This window comes from Phoenix dactylifera, chromosome 18, assembly GCF_009389715.1.
Source record: "Phoenix dactylifera cultivar Barhee BC4 chromosome 18, palm_55x_up_171113_PBpolish2nd_filt_p, whole genome shotgun sequence".
Taxonomy (NCBI): Eukaryota; Viridiplantae; Streptophyta; class Magnoliopsida; order Arecales; family Arecaceae; genus Phoenix; species Phoenix dactylifera.
The window spans coordinates 77,330-95,420 of record NC_052409.1 but is presented as its reverse complement, the minus strand read 5'-3'; the positions used below and the strand labels follow the sequence as shown (position 1 = coordinate 95,420).

General features: G+C 38.1%; 1 protein-coding gene across 2 annotated transcripts; it reads right to left on the bottom strand.

Moving 5' to 3' along the window:
* Window positions 1–3,701: 3,701 nt before the first annotated feature.
* Window positions 3,702–13,785, bottom strand: LOC103719733 (4-hydroxy-3-methylbut-2-en-1-yl diphosphate synthase (ferredoxin), chloroplastic). 2 transcript variants are annotated; one of them, XM_008809114.4, is made up of 21 exons: window positions 13,625–13,785; window positions 13,380–13,428; window positions 12,365–12,602; window positions 11,838–11,995; window positions 10,635–10,741; window positions 10,437–10,537; window positions 10,251–10,327; window positions 8,896–9,015; window positions 8,578–8,808; window positions 7,297–7,413; window positions 7,021–7,095; window positions 6,867–6,944; window positions 6,410–6,469; window positions 6,268–6,330; window positions 5,942–6,086; window positions 5,667–5,808; window positions 5,350–5,427; window positions 5,100–5,259; window positions 4,881–4,979; window positions 4,699–4,803; window positions 3,702–3,949 (listed from the first exon to the last, which is right to left on the bottom strand). In XM_008809114.4, exons 3-21 carry the CDS (start codon window positions 12,576–12,578, stop codon window positions 3,848–3,850), a joined length of 2,232 nt encoding a protein of 743 aa, XP_008807336.1. In that variant the 5' UTR covers window positions 12,579–12,602; window positions 13,380–13,428; window positions 13,625–13,785; the 3' UTR covers window positions 3,702–3,847. The 2 variants fall into 2 exon arrangements, with proteins under 2 accessions (XP_008807336.1, XP_008807344.1); XM_008809122.4 differs by having other exon boundaries at window positions 13,597–13,775.
* Between the last annotated feature and the right edge of the window lie 4,306 nt (window positions 13,786–18,091).

Sequence of the window (18,091 nt, the reverse complement as noted above, 5' to 3'; positions counted from 1 at the left end):
TCATATGGTTCCGCTTGAGGCATTTTGAACCAATGTGGAATCGGCTCCTCCATGATCTGTCGAGAAAATTGGAGATCTATAGTAAAGTTGAGGCTATTAGTAGGCCTTGAAGTCCGTCCATTCAATATCTCAATCTAGCGTTCCATCTTCTTAATCTTCCGATCGAGGTTAGCCTCTCTCCTTGACACATGCTTTAATTCTATTTGCGAAGGTAATGATCATGCTATAACTGACATAGTCAAACTACCTTTAGTGATGTTATTATATTATATATAATATCCTATAATTATTATATTATTACTCTATATTATACCAATAATATAATAATATAATAATATATTATATTATATTATACAATTTTATATAGTAGTATGTAAGATTATAATATGTTATAATATAGTATATAATTTAATAGAATTTTTTGCATATGTATCCTCCTAAATATTGAAATTTACATGAATACATTCACAAAATTGATATTTGTATGTATACCCTTATAAAATACTTATTTTGCGTATATACCTTTCATTTTTCTTTTTTTCTTGTATATGTGCGCACACCATCTAATACAGTCAAGAAATTAGTAGTTTAAAATTAAAAATAACTAAAATACCCTTAATGGAAGGGTATATATATAAATAATACTTTGCGAAAGTATTCATGCAATTTACATATTTAGAAGGGTTTACATGCAAAAAATTTTAATTTTAATTTTTCTATTTCAACATGTTTTAACACTCGAATTTGTCTAGTGCCCGCTCCTCAATATTTTTCATAAAAATATTATTTAAAAAAAAGATTGATTCAACAATTAGATAACAAAAAAAATTATGGACGTTCTTTCACTAATTATGGAATTATTCTACTTTATTCTTCTTTATTTATATCAATCACTATATCTTATCTTATCGAAATATAGCTTATAATATTTATTGTTAATAGAGGCACATATAAGAGCATGTATTAAAATATTAAAAAAGAACTAGAATCTCTTAAAAGCATACGATAGATTGCAATAATCAAGCTTTCTTGCTACTATTATGCTCATAGGTAGAAGAACAACATCATCATCCCTAAGCAATATTATTGAAGAACTTCGAACCCTTCATACTTATTAATAATCTCTGCGGCATGGTAGAAGGCCACTCCTTACGTTGTATACCTTAAGCTATTTTTTTTAGAGCTTCAATTTTTTAGAAGAAGAAAAGATCCAGTGTATGGGCCCCATCTTGTTACAGTAATTTTAATTCAGCCACTAACCTGCTCATAAAATTTTTTCAATTCTAAAAGATAAATATTACAAATCTCATACACTAAAAGATAAGTATTACAAATGTTTCACAATATTTTTTTGAAATAATTTATAAAGCTAAAGGCAGGACCTGACTATCTTCATGTAGCAAAAGATATAATGAAGGATTGTGTATGGTGGAGAAGGTTGTCAAGAGAATGATTTTAATTTCGGATGGAGAAGTGAAAGAGAGGATCGAGAGAGATTGAAAAATTTCTCAAAAAAAATAGGGATATTAGTTTTCGGTAAGACCTGTTAACCTATTACCTGCTTCAGCAGTAAAAAGATGCTTTCATAATTTTAATTAATTTTAAATTTAAATAAATATGATTTTGGCTAATCACGTTAGCTAAATCACTATGTCAAAGATATTCATACAAAAATAGTATTTTGTGAGGGCATGCACGTAAATATTAATTTGGAGGGCATTCATGCAAATTTAAATATTTAGAAGGGTATTTATGCAAAAATTCAAGAATTTTTTTGCATGCATAGTCTCCTAAATATATGAAATTGAATGAATATCCTCTAAAATTGTTATATATTTTTATAAATATTTTTTTTTTGCATGTTTACCCATGTATTTTCATCATTTTAATTTTAAACTTCTAATTTTTTAATGGCGTTAGATGGTATGGTGCATACGCAAAAAGAAGAAGAAGAAAGGTATACATACAAAATAAGTGTTTGATGAAAGTCTACATGCAAATATCAATTTTGGGAGGGTGAAGGCATAGGGATATAGTGCGGCCTAGAATATGCAGCAGAAATCTCTCACTCTAATTTTCTGGTGTGATGGCTTGGGTTGGCGTTAATTGGCCATGGTAATGAAGGATTTAAGGCCTTGGGCGCCTTGCTCCTGCATTAGAGGGTATTCATACAAATTCCAATATTTAGGAGGGTTGCACGCAAAACCCCAATTTAATATTATATTATATTATAGTAATTTAAGATAATATAGTATAATATAATATATATAATTTTAAATATAATTTAATCAATCATAATACAATATTATAATATGCAATATAACATAGCATAACCATCTAATCTTTTCGAAATTACTCGGTATCAGCTTTATGGATCTTTATTCGCCAAGTATTCGTATCTAGAGCCACATCTAATATTATTCTAAGTTTCTCCTTATCCCTCCTTACAACCTCTATCTATATTACCTAAGTATGGCAATTGAGTCAGGTCGAACTAGATATGGATTGTGACGGATAAAGAATATGTCAAAAACTTGTTAACCCAAACTCAATTGTTTATTAAATGAGTCAAAAATCCAAATATGAGCCTGACCATTTTATTTATCAGGCAATCTAGTTTGACCTATAATAAGTTGAATCAAGTTAAATGGATTAAAGGACTTAAGTATTGCCAACCCTAAATTCACCTTACATCTTTTTCTTTTTTCCTCACCATCTTCAACATAGGCCAAAGTACCTCCCTTTACTAAAGCCTCCTTAGGAAAACTTCACAGCCTCCTTAGGAAAACCTCACATCGTTATTGTGCATTGTCCATATCATCTAAATCATTTTTTCATTATTTTATTCTTAACTTATGCTACTTCTATAGCTTCTCTAATATATTTATTTTTTAGTTTATCTTTTATAATTTTGCATATTCACTTATGAGGTTTTTGAAAAGTGATGCTTTGCGTCTTTAGGGTCAAGGGCTATTTTGAGCAAGCTTTCGTAGTTTGCCCCTGCTTCCAACAAAGCCCAGAACACTGCAGCACTAAAGATTTTGTGATCCAAGACAAACGACAGCTTCAAAGATTTTGTTATCTAAGAATTTTGGCCATGAAAGTCTCAATGATAGCGAAAATCAAATGCCTTTTCCATGGTGGCTTTTGGCAGAAACATTCTATGTTGTTCTCTGGCAGAAGCATTCTATGTTTTTTCCCATCATTAGCCTGGGAACAGGATATCCAAAGATAGGCCCCATTTTCCAATCTGTGATGTGAAGTTGTAAGTAACTTCTTTCCAAGCGCAAAATCTTTGGCTGAATTATATTGGAGGTTTTTCATCATGAACCGATCGAACTAAAGCCCCCCAGATGACCTAGATGACTAAAGCCAATATGACCGGCGATTTGATTGCCCTTAAAAACAAGTCACTTTCATTAACATTAGTACATTACAGCCTCAACTCTGGGCACGATGGTAAATTTCCAGTGCATTTGAGAAGTCCACCTTTTGAAATTCGCTAGCTTAATGCCCTGTATATTTGTCATTGAAGTGCGTACCATGCTTCCCAGAGGGACAGATATCAAGGCAATTCAGATGTCCTGCACACTTCAAGTTACTGTATTTTTTTTCTGAGCATCTGCAACTCAGACTGCGACGAACATAAACCAACAGCTAAATCTTAGTTAATAGCACTGTCATCCAAGCAATCAAGGGAATAATTTGTAGAATGTAAAACCTTTTCATTTGATTGGAATTGTAGCGGACACATGTATAGGCAGACTTTTAACATAAATATTTGAAAGAGGCCCATAAAATGTAACCATCAGCAAATGCCTCATACTTCTGTGACACGGTCCAGATCTTATTCGTTAGTAGGTGGATCAACCCAACGACCATGGTCTTTTATCAGCTGAATTAACGCCTCAGTTGCATGCTCCATTGCAATACCTCGCTTAACCACCGTCTGATACATGGAAGTCATTGTGTCAGCTTTCAATAAAATAAATTTCCCATAATAGATCTGCTCCTGTTGCTTCGTTTGTATTAATTACTTCTTACAATTAATAAATTCATGGTAGCTTTCCAGGCAAAAATGTCTTATTGTTGAATCTAAAAAAGGTGCAGCAATCAAAATTCCAGTTTCAAACCATCTCAAAGATGAAACAAGAAGGATGTTTAATGTGTGGAGGCATCCTAGAAGTCAAAAGAGAGGTCAAAGTAGTCCCATCTTTGTACAACATTCATTCTCTAAAACTAGAATTTGTGAAACTGAATTTTGAAAATGGCAGTGTAAAAAGATTCTGGTCAGATTTAACAATAACGCAACTGTGTTTCAAGATGCCGAAAAAACTGGGATGGACTACTAGGAACTTGAAGATATCCCCTAATCAAATTCATCAAATACGTAACCCAATCTAGTCCAGTAAGAATGAAAGCCCCATCAACCATAAGCCACCTGTCTTGACAATGAAAAGCATGGGTATTTGAAAAGTATTCCATGAGATACTTCAAGCCTTACATATTTTCCAGCAGCGAAACACTCAAAACTTTTTAACATATATAACTTCTGGAAAGACATCGACATCAATCTCATGCACTAACATGCAATACTTGAAACATTTTAACTAAATGGAGTTAACTGCATGATCAGATGAATTTACGGAAAGAAAATTATGAACATGCAGTGATTTCAGCGGGTGAAACAAAACTTACCTTCCCAACATAGAGGTCAATCTTTCCTGGAGCACCACCAACATATCCAAAATCTGCATCAGCCATCTCTCCTGGCCCGTTCACAATACAACCCATGATTGCAATCTGCAAGAGAAAAGAGCAAACTATTAATGTCTGCTAAACTTTAACAACATATTCAGATGATAGGATCATGAATTTACCGATACGCCAGGCAAGTGTGACGTCTTTTCCCTAATTTGGGCACTTATCTCTTGAAGATCAAAGAGTGTACGGCCACAAGATGGGCATGAGACATACTCCTGCAGTACAGTTTTATGCATGAATTATTCCTTGACAATCAGGTAACAAGTCTTAAGAATCAAGATTGTTGACAAGTTTCACTCAATGGAAAGAAAACAACACTAGAATAAAAAGCTTACGGTTTTTGTGTTGCGCATTCTGCAACCCTGAAGTAAGTTAAAAGATGTATTTCTCAAGAAGTCAAAATCGTGATCAGAAGCCTCAAGCAGTACTCCATCCCCAAGGCCATCAACTAAAAGAGCACCAGCATAGCTCCCAGCAGCGATGACTAGATCATCTCTGTGAAGTGTGAATAGGACGACTAGTGTGAGGGAAAAAAATTTACCCAGTCTGCCATTCCTCAAAGATTTATTAGAACCATGCAGTTACCTATGGATCCCTTCAGGAAATTGTATATGATGGATTACTGGGAAGTTTAGCACATTATCTTCCAAATATTCAAATAGCCTGCAGCATGATGGATGAGCAAAACATCAACTGATTTTACTTCTACATGTGAACTTAAATTACAGCTTGAAAGCTTTAAAGATGAAATATTAGGTTGGACAGACACATAAAAAAAATTTGGCTCTGAGGAAAAGGAGCAAACAAGGCTGCCCTGTCACAGACAACAAGATGGGGATTCCCAGATGGAACAATGACTAGTTGTTTGCAATACTAGATAATGTAGCCACTAAGATCATTACCTCCTCGCCGCATGAATCCTGCTGACTTTGTCTTCGCCATAGGGAAGATTATGTAGCAACATTGTTATACCATCAACATCTTTTAGGATGTCTAGCTCCTCATAGGGTTCATCCCCACGGATGGTGCAAGCTAATCGAGTGCCTAAAAGACGAATGGCATCAAGTAAACAGGCACAATATTTAATGCAATCAGCTGAGCGCCTAAGAAAACATTATGAAGCACAAGAAGTTTTATTTGCTCAAAAGTTACAGAGAGTAGATCAAAAAAAGCTTACCTTCTGGCAAAAGCTTGTATGCACCAGTAGAGAGTTCCTTGAGGTCTACAAGGACAATGGCATGAGGAAGAGGCTTTGTCAGCTGTTCTGACAATGGTGTCAAGACACCCATACTTATATCGATCAACCTTTTAAGAGCTAACCTCTGATCATAGATTAATAACTTTCAGTCAGCTCCAAGCATTCCCATAACTCTGTTAGTGATTTATAGAGAATGTACAAATAAGAAACTATAAAATATTAATCTTCTCAACTCTGATGATACCAAAACACATTTTGGATGACGATTTCTTTCCTTCACTAAAAGAAGTGCATAGAGTACTCACAGAATCAACATCTTCTACTGATGGAAGCTCTCTCAGAAGAATTGAGTCTACCGTTGCCAGATCCTGAAGTTTGTACCAGATATGTTAAGTATTTACTACCTTAAATGGATATCAAATCAGCAATTAAGTAAGAACCATAAACCTTGAATGGCATGCCAACAACAAGCTTTGCTGCAAGAGATTTGTAAAGAATTTCTGGTGCCTGGAGGAGAGAAAACTATTGTCAACATGAGAATCGTGAATAACCTAACCATAGAGGGTAAACTAAGTAATTGTCAAATCGTTGACCAATATGAAATCATGAAGTAGAAGATCAGTAATTTCCATTAAATTCTAAGAGAGGTAGAGAGTATCAAATTACCAGAAACAGATATTATCTACCTAAAATATGTAACATAGACAATATGCTGTAAGCTGAACTAAAGAAACAGGGAATACTCAGTCTGTATAACTGTCACTCCCGCTACATGAGTGTTGCATGATATTTCGCAACTAAAGACAAGTCTTACATATTGACTTTCAATTTATACAAAATTATCATAAGGGGAAACGCAACACGAAACAGATATTAATGGAGAACATACAAAGCCAAAACTGACCTTCAACTTATCCAAGGACACTGGCATAAGAACAGAGCCATCACGATGCAAGACTCCTCGGTAATCCACCTCTTCACCCTGCATCATGAAAAGGAGAAAAAAATAAAAAAGATCTGAATATGTGAGCCAAACTAAGCATAAACTCAAGGCTAACCTCCTTCTGCACTGGTAATTGACCACTTCTACGCTGGAAATCAAAGTAACGTCTATGCTTCTCTTCAAAAGGAACCTATCAAAAAAGCATTATTTGATACAAGTTAGGTTTCAAATATGCATGCATGCATAGAGACATACACATGCAGAGATGTACAGACATATAATATGCCTGTTTGTATTGATAGCTAGAACAATAACCCTAGCCTACAGATGCACATCAAAGCCTGTTTCACTTGAGCAAAATGACAAAGTGCGTGACAGAAAAGAGACTTACGACTCCTTTTTGAACATTTGCAGCTTGCATGCCAAGGTTTGCTAGTTTTCTGCAAGGATCAATCTCATCCTCTGGTGGTTCTGTGAGGGAGACCCGGATTGTATCCCCCAACCCATCCTGTAGCAAAACAGGCGTTTGGAAACTACATTTATTAATAGTATCATAAGATTAAGTCAATCATGTACACCATCCTTGATTAATTCCCCACTGCCAAATTTAACCTACCATAAAGTTAGCAACCCCCTGGTGTAATGGTGGTTCATTTAAAGACATCTACATCCATAATTATCCTACAAAATGCCAAAATTAAGACCTTCATGACCTTTGTTCTACCACCAATGCATGGAATCAGCAAAAATTTTACACCTCAAGGCAGTTTTAGAATCAGTAACTAGTATTTCATACAAAGACTTGATACCAGTCAGCAGAGAGAATGTTAACCCTCATATCTGATATATCTCAATGCCATGGGGACGTAAATCACACAGAAGTGCCATAAGGGGACTTCGTTGTGTATGTGTTGGGCAAAAAAAAGAGCATAAAAGCCATGAGATATCTTTCCAAAGGTCGTTATGAACATTGCTTTTGCTCCTTTTTTTTTTTCTTTTTTTTCTTCTTTGGGTTAGGGTGGGAGTGTTTGGAAGGTCTCTCAAGTTAGATGATTTTGCACTTGAGAAACAGTTGTACATATCTCACTAAGCGAACCACACATAAGTAAAAAATGAAGATTTTGCACTTTGGAGGAGTCGTTAGATATCCAGCAAATGAAAACTCAAAAGTTGGTTGAAGCTATATAGTTCAATTGTTTCTACTTATGAAGATACCTCACTTGCAATGTGGAAGCAAATATGCTGGCCAAACTACATATTTCCCATTTTCTTACAATTTCCTTCTGCATTTTTCTTTATACGTTTGTACTAGATGATCACCATTTGTTCTGCAACTTTAGAGATTTAATCCTTAAAAAAATTAATATACTAAAGGCCCTTCTTAGGACATCCTCAAAAATGCAAACTGATAAGGAAAAACTTTCAATTTTAGGTGTTTCTGGCAATGGAAAACATGCATTCATTTGTTCTTGCTTCTACTTATAAAGCACATGACAGGACAAGAGCTTATGCAAGATTGTGTTTATTGATTATGCAAGCAAAAGGAAGTAACAAACCATAAGATTTCATTTTTTTTAATCCTCCCTTTATAATAAATGTCATGATTCCCAAGGACTTCATTACCTCCTCAACTACAAAAAAGTCAATCTTCAGATTTCCAAAAAGCTTGTACCTGAAGAAGAGTTCCAATGCCAATAGCAGATTTCATTCGTCCATCTTCACCTTCACCAGCTTCAGTAACCCCTAAGTGCAATGGATAGTCCCACCCTTGAACAAACATCTCAGCGACAAGCATTCGATACGCTTGGACCATGATTACTGGATTACTTGCTTTCATTGAGAAGACAAAATTGTGAAAATCCAACTTACGGCAGATCCTTGCAAACTCAAATGCAGACTCAACCTGTTAAGAGATGAGTAAGCAAGGACTTCAGCAAAAACTCATTTTGAAATACAGGGAAACAAATGGAGAGTAAGAGAATCCAATCACCATTCCCCTAGGAGAATCACCATAATAACTCATTATACGATCAGAAAGACTTCCATGATTTGTTCCAATACGCATTGCCCGTCCATATCTCTTACATTTTTCAACCAATGGAGAGAAAACCTGGCTTGACAAAGAAAAACCAATGATTGATCCGATAGTAAAAGGTTGAAGAAGATTGCAATGCATACCGACAAAATGAAAAAGGTTAGCTAGCTAGCAGGCATACAATGGGTGCAAAATGTAGGTTTCTACGCAGGCTGTTGCAACTTACAAGTCTTAAACATATGTTGATGAGGATTAATGTCATATGAGATAACAAAATTTTGATGAAGAGGACTAAAAAGTGATGCCGCACTAGACACGGGGAAAGCGGCTGCGGTGAAGGGTCCAACTCGGGATGACTGCTGTGGCTTTAAAATAGGAAACAGAGGAAGAGGGAGGAAGAACAGGAGGAGAAGAAGAGAGGAAGAGCGGCAGAAAGGAGGAGAAGAGGGAGAAGAAGAGAGGAGGAAGAGAGAGACAGGAAGGGAGGAAGAGAGACGGGAGGCAGAGAGGTGGGGAGAAAACCTTTAATCCTTTATTAAAACCCAAAGTTGATGCCGCACCAGACACAGGGAAAGCGGCTGCGGTGAAGGGTCCAACTCGGGATGACTGCTGTGGCTTTAAAATAGGAAACAGAGGAAGAGGGAGGAAGAACAGGAGGAGAAGAAGAGAGGAAGAGTGGCAGAAAGGAGGAGAAGAGGGAGAAGAAGAGAGGAGGAAGAGAGAGACATGAAGGGAGGAAGAGAGACGGGAGACAGAGAGGTGGGGGAGAAGACCTTTAATCCTTCATTAAAACCCTAATTATGAAAATAGTCCCTATAGGGCCCAAATAAACACAATTAACGTAAAACCCCCTTACACAGAAATAACTCCTAATAAGTCCCAAAAATAACACAGATAAGCCCTAAAATGCAAACAAGCCCAGAAATAAAATAAAATAAATATGCAAATAAGATGGTGCACTAGGCGGGTAAATAATCAGCTCCGATATCCCCATCAAAAAGGCTTCAACAGCCCTGATATAGAGATGGTCTAAAGTCCAGGAAAGGAACATATCATATAAAAGTGGCAAAATTCTATATATAGTTATGTAAATCATACATCTGAGGTGTTGTAATTCACTTGAGGTATTTACAGCCTGAATTCTATAATGACTCTCTACAGAGTAGCTTCACATAAATTAGATAACTTCACTAGCATGCTAAAGGCCTTTATCATTCATATTTTCTGCAACAGTATGGCTGAACCATGCCTGTGCAATTTATAGAGAGCCTGAATAGACAAAAACAAAAAAAAAAGAAAAATTCTCCGACCTGTTCAATATGCTCAAGCTCTTTCTGATAATCATCCTCAGTGTACTCTATCTTCTGAAACTGGGCCCTCCTATCAGCTGCAAGCAAACTGTCTCAGTGATCTTAGGAAGCTAACCATTACTTAGATACTAATGAGAGGTTCTATGCTTCTACAAATTGGATAAAGAAAACTTAAAGCACACGGACCAAAATTTCCCGGGTTGACACGGATCTTGTCAAAGCATTCAGCCACTCTCAGTGCAACCGAAGGAGCAAAATGGATATCAGCCACAAGAGGAATATTATAGCTGAACAAAACAGCATTAGCTATATGAAAATAAAACATATATAAAAGCTTAACTTCTTCCTACAATCCAGACAATGATCAAGAAATTCAAGACCTACTTTTTCTGAACAAGACTGTTCTTGATTTCAAAGCAAGCATCTGCTTCTTTCCTTCCCTGAACTGTAATACGGACCAAATCTGCTCCTTTATCTGCTATTCTCATTACCTGTCGACACAAATGCTTGAGTCCAGTACACATCCAATTTAAGTGCATCAATGAGAGCATGTATTCCTTCTAAAATAATCTTAAGAACAAGAAGCCATAGCATTTGAAATGCCCCAGATGAAATGACAAAATTTAGCATAAGGGAAACTTGTCTGTTGGAAAACATGCACATGAACCTAAATTAGGAGAATAAAGTGCTGAAACTTGTGGAGCTTGATATTTGTTCAATACTGCGTGGACCATCCAAAAAGGAAGTATGGTTTAAAATCAACAATAGATGTCGCACTGTATAAGTCAATATATATTGATTATTAGGGTTAACCTGTGGTACAAATTGATTGTTAGTTCCTATATTGACATCTATAAAAGAATATTAGAGAGTATAAAGAATAAACTGTGTATCAAGTTTGATACTTCTTCAAGCTAGCATATGCCATATGTGACTTTGAACCATAAAGATAAGATACAGGAGGGAACCTAGCATAGGTTCATGTCATAATGTTATTAAATGGGAAACTCATGTTTTGTATGCAAATGATGCACTCAGATGTAAACCAGCAAAATCTCCTTCAGTTCATTTGAGAATTTGACTGGTCTAATCTCTATGGACGGAGTCCATGCTCAACCTATCTCACAGTCAAATCCTCATCATTTTTTATTTTTTTATTTCCCATTTCCTTTATCTTCTTCTCTGACAACCTGTCATCCTAACAAACACTCTCTATTGCAGACTTGACCAAAGTTGAAAAAGACATCCTTTTGAATCCACACTAGTTTGGACGGCTTTTCTAATGAAGAATACAAATGTTCCAACACTACAATTTCAGACTTGGTTTATCTAAGCATGTTATGCAGCCTAAATCACTATTTTATCTATGCTGATATTAACAAATATAATGGGTTCTATTTAACAAATTAATTATTTTTAACAAGCATCAGGGAATATGAAAAGTTGGAAATGTGGAACTAGGAATATTTCATGTACAAAATATCACAATGGACATCAAAGAAAGCGATGCACAACTTTGAACATCTAATATTAAAAGCAATAACCATCATATGTTTCAACTGACAGAAAACAGGGAAGTAAATGAACCTCCTCGACAGTTTTAGCCACATCTTTGGTGTCGGAAGTAGTCATTGTCTGAACTCTTATAGGATGCTCACTGCCAAGAGCCACATTTCCAACCATCACAGTACGGGTTTTTCTCCTGACAGTCTTGTGGACTGACTCGCAGTACTTCTGTCTAGGAACTACAAACAAATGTCAGAGAACAAGTTAGACAACTTCTAATCACACCTTGTAATGATGAGAACCAAATAAACAAACTAGAGGAAGAAAGAAAATTCCTTTTTGGAAAAAATTGAAAATCAATGATGGAAACTAAACAATTCCCCAAAGTTCTAATAAATTGGAGAGACAAAAAGAGAGAAAACAGGGGGGCAACATAAAAAAACGTAGTTGGTAAGGAACTCGCAAGGCTCTCAGACATGATTCCAGCATACCAGTTGCTAACATGCCACGATATTCTATGCACAAGGTAGTGCGAAATAACTGTCGTCGACAAAGCTAGATGACTAGAGAAGTGTAACATGATAAAATCCCTAGGCGAGAGGTAGTACCTAGGAGAGGACTTCCTTCTGAAGCAGGCTGCATCTGAACGGTATCCGAACCAGAAATGGCATTCCTCATCACAGGCACCTTGGCTCTCCGAAACTTCAACCTCTGCGGACCAGGAACACAGGAAACCCTTGCAAAGTCTATGCTCTTTGCAAAGCTCAAGCCGCAATCCCGGGTCTTGAGACCAGGAAAAGCAGGAACTGTTCCAGCAGCCATCTCCACAACTTCGCCTTGTTAGTTCTACAAGACAAAGCGAAGCAAAGCAAGTCCATGAATAGCGTCAACTGTAGATTACGGAAGCTGCAGGAAAAACCCCTTTGGTATTTGGAACAGTCCAAAAATTCAAAGTGTAACTCTGAAACCCGATCCGGCCTCGTGGAACACATTCAGGACATAAAAACCATCGAAATATTAAACACCAGAACTAAGAATTCACTAGAGGATTATTTTTTCAGGAAAATTCACTAGAGGATATATATATTTATTTTCTTTTTTAAGAAAACGAAAGATTAAAGGGGGGAAAAAGACGGTCGCCTATCCAGATATCTAGAAAGACGATTTTCATCAAAAAAAAAAAAAAAGATCTCTAGAAAGAGGCGTTCCGGATAAAGCCAAAAATTATCGATGGATTGCTCAAAAGGCCATCAACGTTCTATCCGGCAAGAACAGAAAAAGGCCCATCAGGCGTCACTAGTTTAATAGAAAAAAGACGAGCGGATTCTTTTTTCAATCTTTCAGAAAAAGTTCGGCATAGACGATAACGGAATACCCAAAACGAGTCGAAGATTGTCTCGAAATCCAACCAAATCAAGATGCTCCATTCAAATCCACGAGAAACGCGACCGTAAACAACAACAACAACAAAAAAAAAAAACCGGAACGGCATAGATTGGCTGAAAATCACCTAAAACGCCATCAAACAAGCAAATATACTACGAGATTTCTTTGAAAGAATCGGCGAACCCAAGAATGGCCCGATCCCGATCAAGAATTTGGTTACGGGTGACGATTACCCACCTTCCTCCAAGGCTCGTGGAGGAATCCTCTTGGGTAGCAGCAATAGCACCTAAGGATGCAAAAGAAGAGAAACATCAAGAAAGGAATTGAGCAGATGGATAGGAGCAGCAGCGGGTGGTGGTCCGAGTCAAGATCGAACACCCGGAACACAGCAGAGGCTATTTGGAAAGAAAGAAAATATTAAAAGGAGCGGCAGGAAATTAAACGCATGCCGAACCAATCACAAGGAGGAGGAGGGATCCGACCGAAACCGGAGTAGAAGACGATCACTGCCGGCCGGGGCTGCCTTCCGTCTCCTCCTTCTCAGGCTCAGACGGTGTGAAAGGCGTCGTCGGTTATTTGCTGATCGGTGTCGGAATTCCCCGAACCCGAGACGGCTCCTTATAGTGCTGGCAGGCCCACCGGTGGCCAGTGGACCGTGGATAAGAAATCACGTTTCTGCGTGGCATCCGCGTGTGTTTGAAGAAGGTATATTCCGGATGGGCGTTTGATGATAGAGATTTTTTATGAACGAGCGGCTGCGATTGACAGCAGCGTGCAGGGCATGCGGTACACGTAGAAAATAATCTCTATTTTTGAAAACACGATGCCAGTTTACTTTAAAAAAAAAAAAGGATGGTGTTATGGGTTACCAAAATTGCAATGTGATTTTGATTTTTTTTTTTATATCAATCATTAATGATTTACTAAACCTTAGGGAAAATCATAATTATACTAGTGCCGATCATTAAGAATTTATTAAAAAGTAGACAAATCTGGCTTTCATGCCCATCCTCTCGAGCTGAAAAAAAATATTCCACAAAATTACACCTACACCTCATGAATTTTACCTATTTGCGCATAAACCTCTTGGACTTCAAAAATTTCAATTAAATATCTTAAATTATAATTTTTGCCAATATAGCTAATCTACCACCTCCAGGTGGTAGTATAAGTCGGCGCATAACTCTCGTATGCCCATATGTTGAATTCCAAGATTAGTCTTGTTGGTGCGGTAGCTTTGGGATATTAAGATGTTCGGCATACGGTTGTCAATACTCTAAGGACTCGTTTGGTTCGCGGAAAACAATTTTTTTTCTAAAAATATAATTTTTGTAAAACAAATTTTTAGAAAGAGAATACCTACAAATGTAATTTTGGCATGTTTAATTGATCATAGGAAAGTGACAAATTTTCAAAGTGCTTATGTTTGGTTGGCCATCCACTTTTCTAGAAAAGTTATATATAATTTCTATTATGCCCCTAATAAAAATTAGATATTTAATGACACTTTAATGCTTCTTTAATGCTGAAGGGCCTTTTAGAAAAAAAGTAAAAATGGAGTAATTCTCGCGTAACTTTTCCGTGTTTCTCATGGAAAAGACTTTTGAATAAAATGTGGGAATCATATTCTCATGTGAATACAACTTTTCCGTCTCTCTCCTTTAAAACTCCAACCAAATAAGAGACATCTCATTACTTTTTCATCGACCACACTTTCCTCCCTTCTTTTTTTTCCGAACCAAATGAGCCCTAACTTCTCCCACTCCGACTCAAAGGGATCATGCCTAGAGCTGCGGGTGCCATGCACCAACCTCGCATTGTCTGCCTGACCCATGAAGCGGCATCAACATGGGCTCCCTGCACCCTCATTCCTCCACCGTCAAGTTTCAGTCCCATCGCCTTTCTGCCTGACCCATGAAGCGGCATCAACATGGGCTCCCTGCACCGTCATTCCTCCACCGTCAAGTTTCAGTCCCATCGCCTTCCATGTTCACAGCTCCAATCTCACTCCTTGAGATTCACGCACGAGAGGAACAGATCAAATTATAGTTGGAATTGGAGAATTGGATGCCTATTGGGCTACCTTTCTAGGAGGAAGCGAAGGTAATTAAATGGCAAGACTTGGTGAGGAAGGTGCAATGGATGCTCTATGCTCGATGGCTGATTGCAGCATTGGCTCGCATGTTGTTGTTCTGCTTCTGAACTGATGGGACTCCCAACTGAATGCCTGATGTAAAATTCTCGGGTGGTTCTATATACACCCCCCCTATTGCTCAGGACACCCCCCAAAAATTAAAAAAAAATTAAATACTCTCTACACCCCCCCATTTGCTAAGGACACCCCTAAAAAATTTAAAATTCCTAAATTACCCCCCACCCTCCCCACCCCCTCACCTAAATTGCTCTCTACACCCCCCAAACCCCCCCCCCACCCCGCTCTTCCCCTCCAAAACACCTCGCCAACGCCCAAAACCCCCCCGTTCCCCCTTCTCCCTCTCGTCGCCGGCATTCTCCCGATCTCCAACCACCTCGCCGGCTTCTCCCGGAACCACCTCGCCGGCTTCTCCCGAAATTTTTTTTTTTCACGGTTCGTGCTCCGTTCGGCACTGGATCGTCGAACAAAAGGCTTCTGTTCGGCTGAACAGTGCCGGACAGAAGCCTTCTGTTCGGCACTGTGCAGCCGAACAGATCTGTTCGGTTGAGGGTTGCCGAACAGAAGGCTTCTGTTCGGCACTGTTCAGCCGAACAGAAGCCTTTTGTTCGGCGATCCAGTGCCGAACGGAGCACGAACCGTGAAAAAAAAAAAATTTCGAAACAAGGTGGAACACGTACCTTTGCGGCCGATTCTTCGTCCCAAATCACTAGTTGCTTGTCCATGCTTCGAATGGGGCTTAAATCTCCTTCAAAGATCGCCTAAACGATGTAAATGGATCGAGGGGTTTAAGGGGGGTTTGAGGGGTGTTTTTTTTTTTCTTTTCAAAACGAAACGGAGGAGGAGGAAGGGGGGTGTATGAGAAAATTTCAAGGGCAATATGGTAATTACACTAAAGGTTAGTTTGGGTATTTTTTTTTTGGTTTTTGGGGGTGTCCTTAGCAATAGGGGGGGTGTATATAGAATCGGCAAAAAAACTAGTGTAATTCAGAAAATGGCCCTCAATTCGAATAGAATCCCAAGCATACCCCTAAACACTCTCAATAAGTTCAAAACTTAATCTAAAAATGGGAGAAAATTCTTTGGTCGCTATTGGTGTCAATGGTGCCATGAAATATGGCATCCTCCATGTAGGTGAGGGGACACACCATATCAAAAAGGAGCTTGGGGCAATCCTGGCACTTGATGTTATGATCGAGTATGCATGCTCGATCAGTTCTGGACTGAAATGGATGGTTACAATGATGATGATAAGGAGGAGAGGAGGTGTCTTGCCCAAGGCGATGCATTTATAGTACCAGCTTGTTCGCTCCTTTCGCCACATAATCGATGAATGGGTACTCCAGATCACCACAGGTGTTGAAGAGCAATGCAGTCGTGCTGTCCATTTTGGTCAGGCCCTTAACAACGACTACACATTAACAACATGGTAATCGTCCTACATGAGCAGCCCATGGCATCAATTACGCCAAATCGTGAATTGACTACATTGTCGTCATAACTGCTAGTTATTACTAACTCGAGCTGAGTGACACCTCGATTTTCATCAAAGTTGTTCACCTTAGTTAATACCGAGGTCAAGAAGGTCGTTCTAAGATGGAGTCAAGATGTCCAAAATTTTCTCCATCAGCAATCATGCCCATGTCCACATGGAGGTGGTGGAGGGTCCGCAAAATGCTCATATTTATGACCTGACCCGTCAATCCGACTTGCGAACAACCTACTTTAAATAGGTTTGAGTTTGACATAAATGGATTGGATTGTAAATGGGTCAACCTGGCTAGACCTATTTATTAAATGGGTTAGGTTCAGGTTAAACCTTTGACCCATTTAACCCGTTTAACCCATTTTGACCCATTTAATAATTGGATCGGGTTATGAGAAGCATTTAATGCAACTTCAGTTATCCTTGACCACCTCATTATGATCCAGAAGGATCCCTAGACTCGATATGAACTACTTTGGCCATTATGAGTAGGACTAGATATGATTGAAGAGCGAGATCAGCTACATCGGAAAGCCGAGTCATAGGCCAAACTTACGAATGCTATAATTTAGTCATACGATGTCCGATTGATATGATTTTTTTTGAATTTACGATCAAGCACAAATTCCATCATTTGGAGGTTAAAATTGGCAAGTCAAACCAAATTTTTTTTTTTCGAATAAGATTTTGACTAGCTCTCTATCTAAGAAGAATCATAAACGCAAGATGTCACTGATCCCAACCCAATATAACTCCACCCGAAAGACCAGCAGCGTCGCGGTGGATCGAGCTCGAAATTTGACCACCTCCATAGGAATTCAGAATTGCATCAGATAGGGCAGAGACTTTTGTGTTTTGCAATAGTGTAACTTCACAATAAGTAGGAAACTATCGGATGGCTAACTTCTGCTCTCCTCGCCGGCGCTGCCAAGCCATGATCTTCTTGGTCCAAAAATAATATTTAATTAGAAGAATATAGGAAACAGAAAAACCTCTTCCACGAAAAAGTCGTGTCAGTCCGGCAGTGCAAGAATTGCATCAGTAAACATCACGGAAGCAATTACGAATACCATGAAAAATCACTTAACGCAATGAAAATTCTTTTAAGTAAAATAATCATAATTTAACCAAAAAAGAGAAAGTAAAATAATCACAGAATTTGTGCCCCGATAAATCAGCAAAAGTAAAATCCAGGAATAGAGGCAAGCATGCCTCCGATATTTCAGTACCGCGCCGGAGTTGCAGTACTTAATTCCTGGTGGGGCGTGGAGGTTTTGTGGAAGTAAATTAAGATGCATGGCCGGCGGAGTC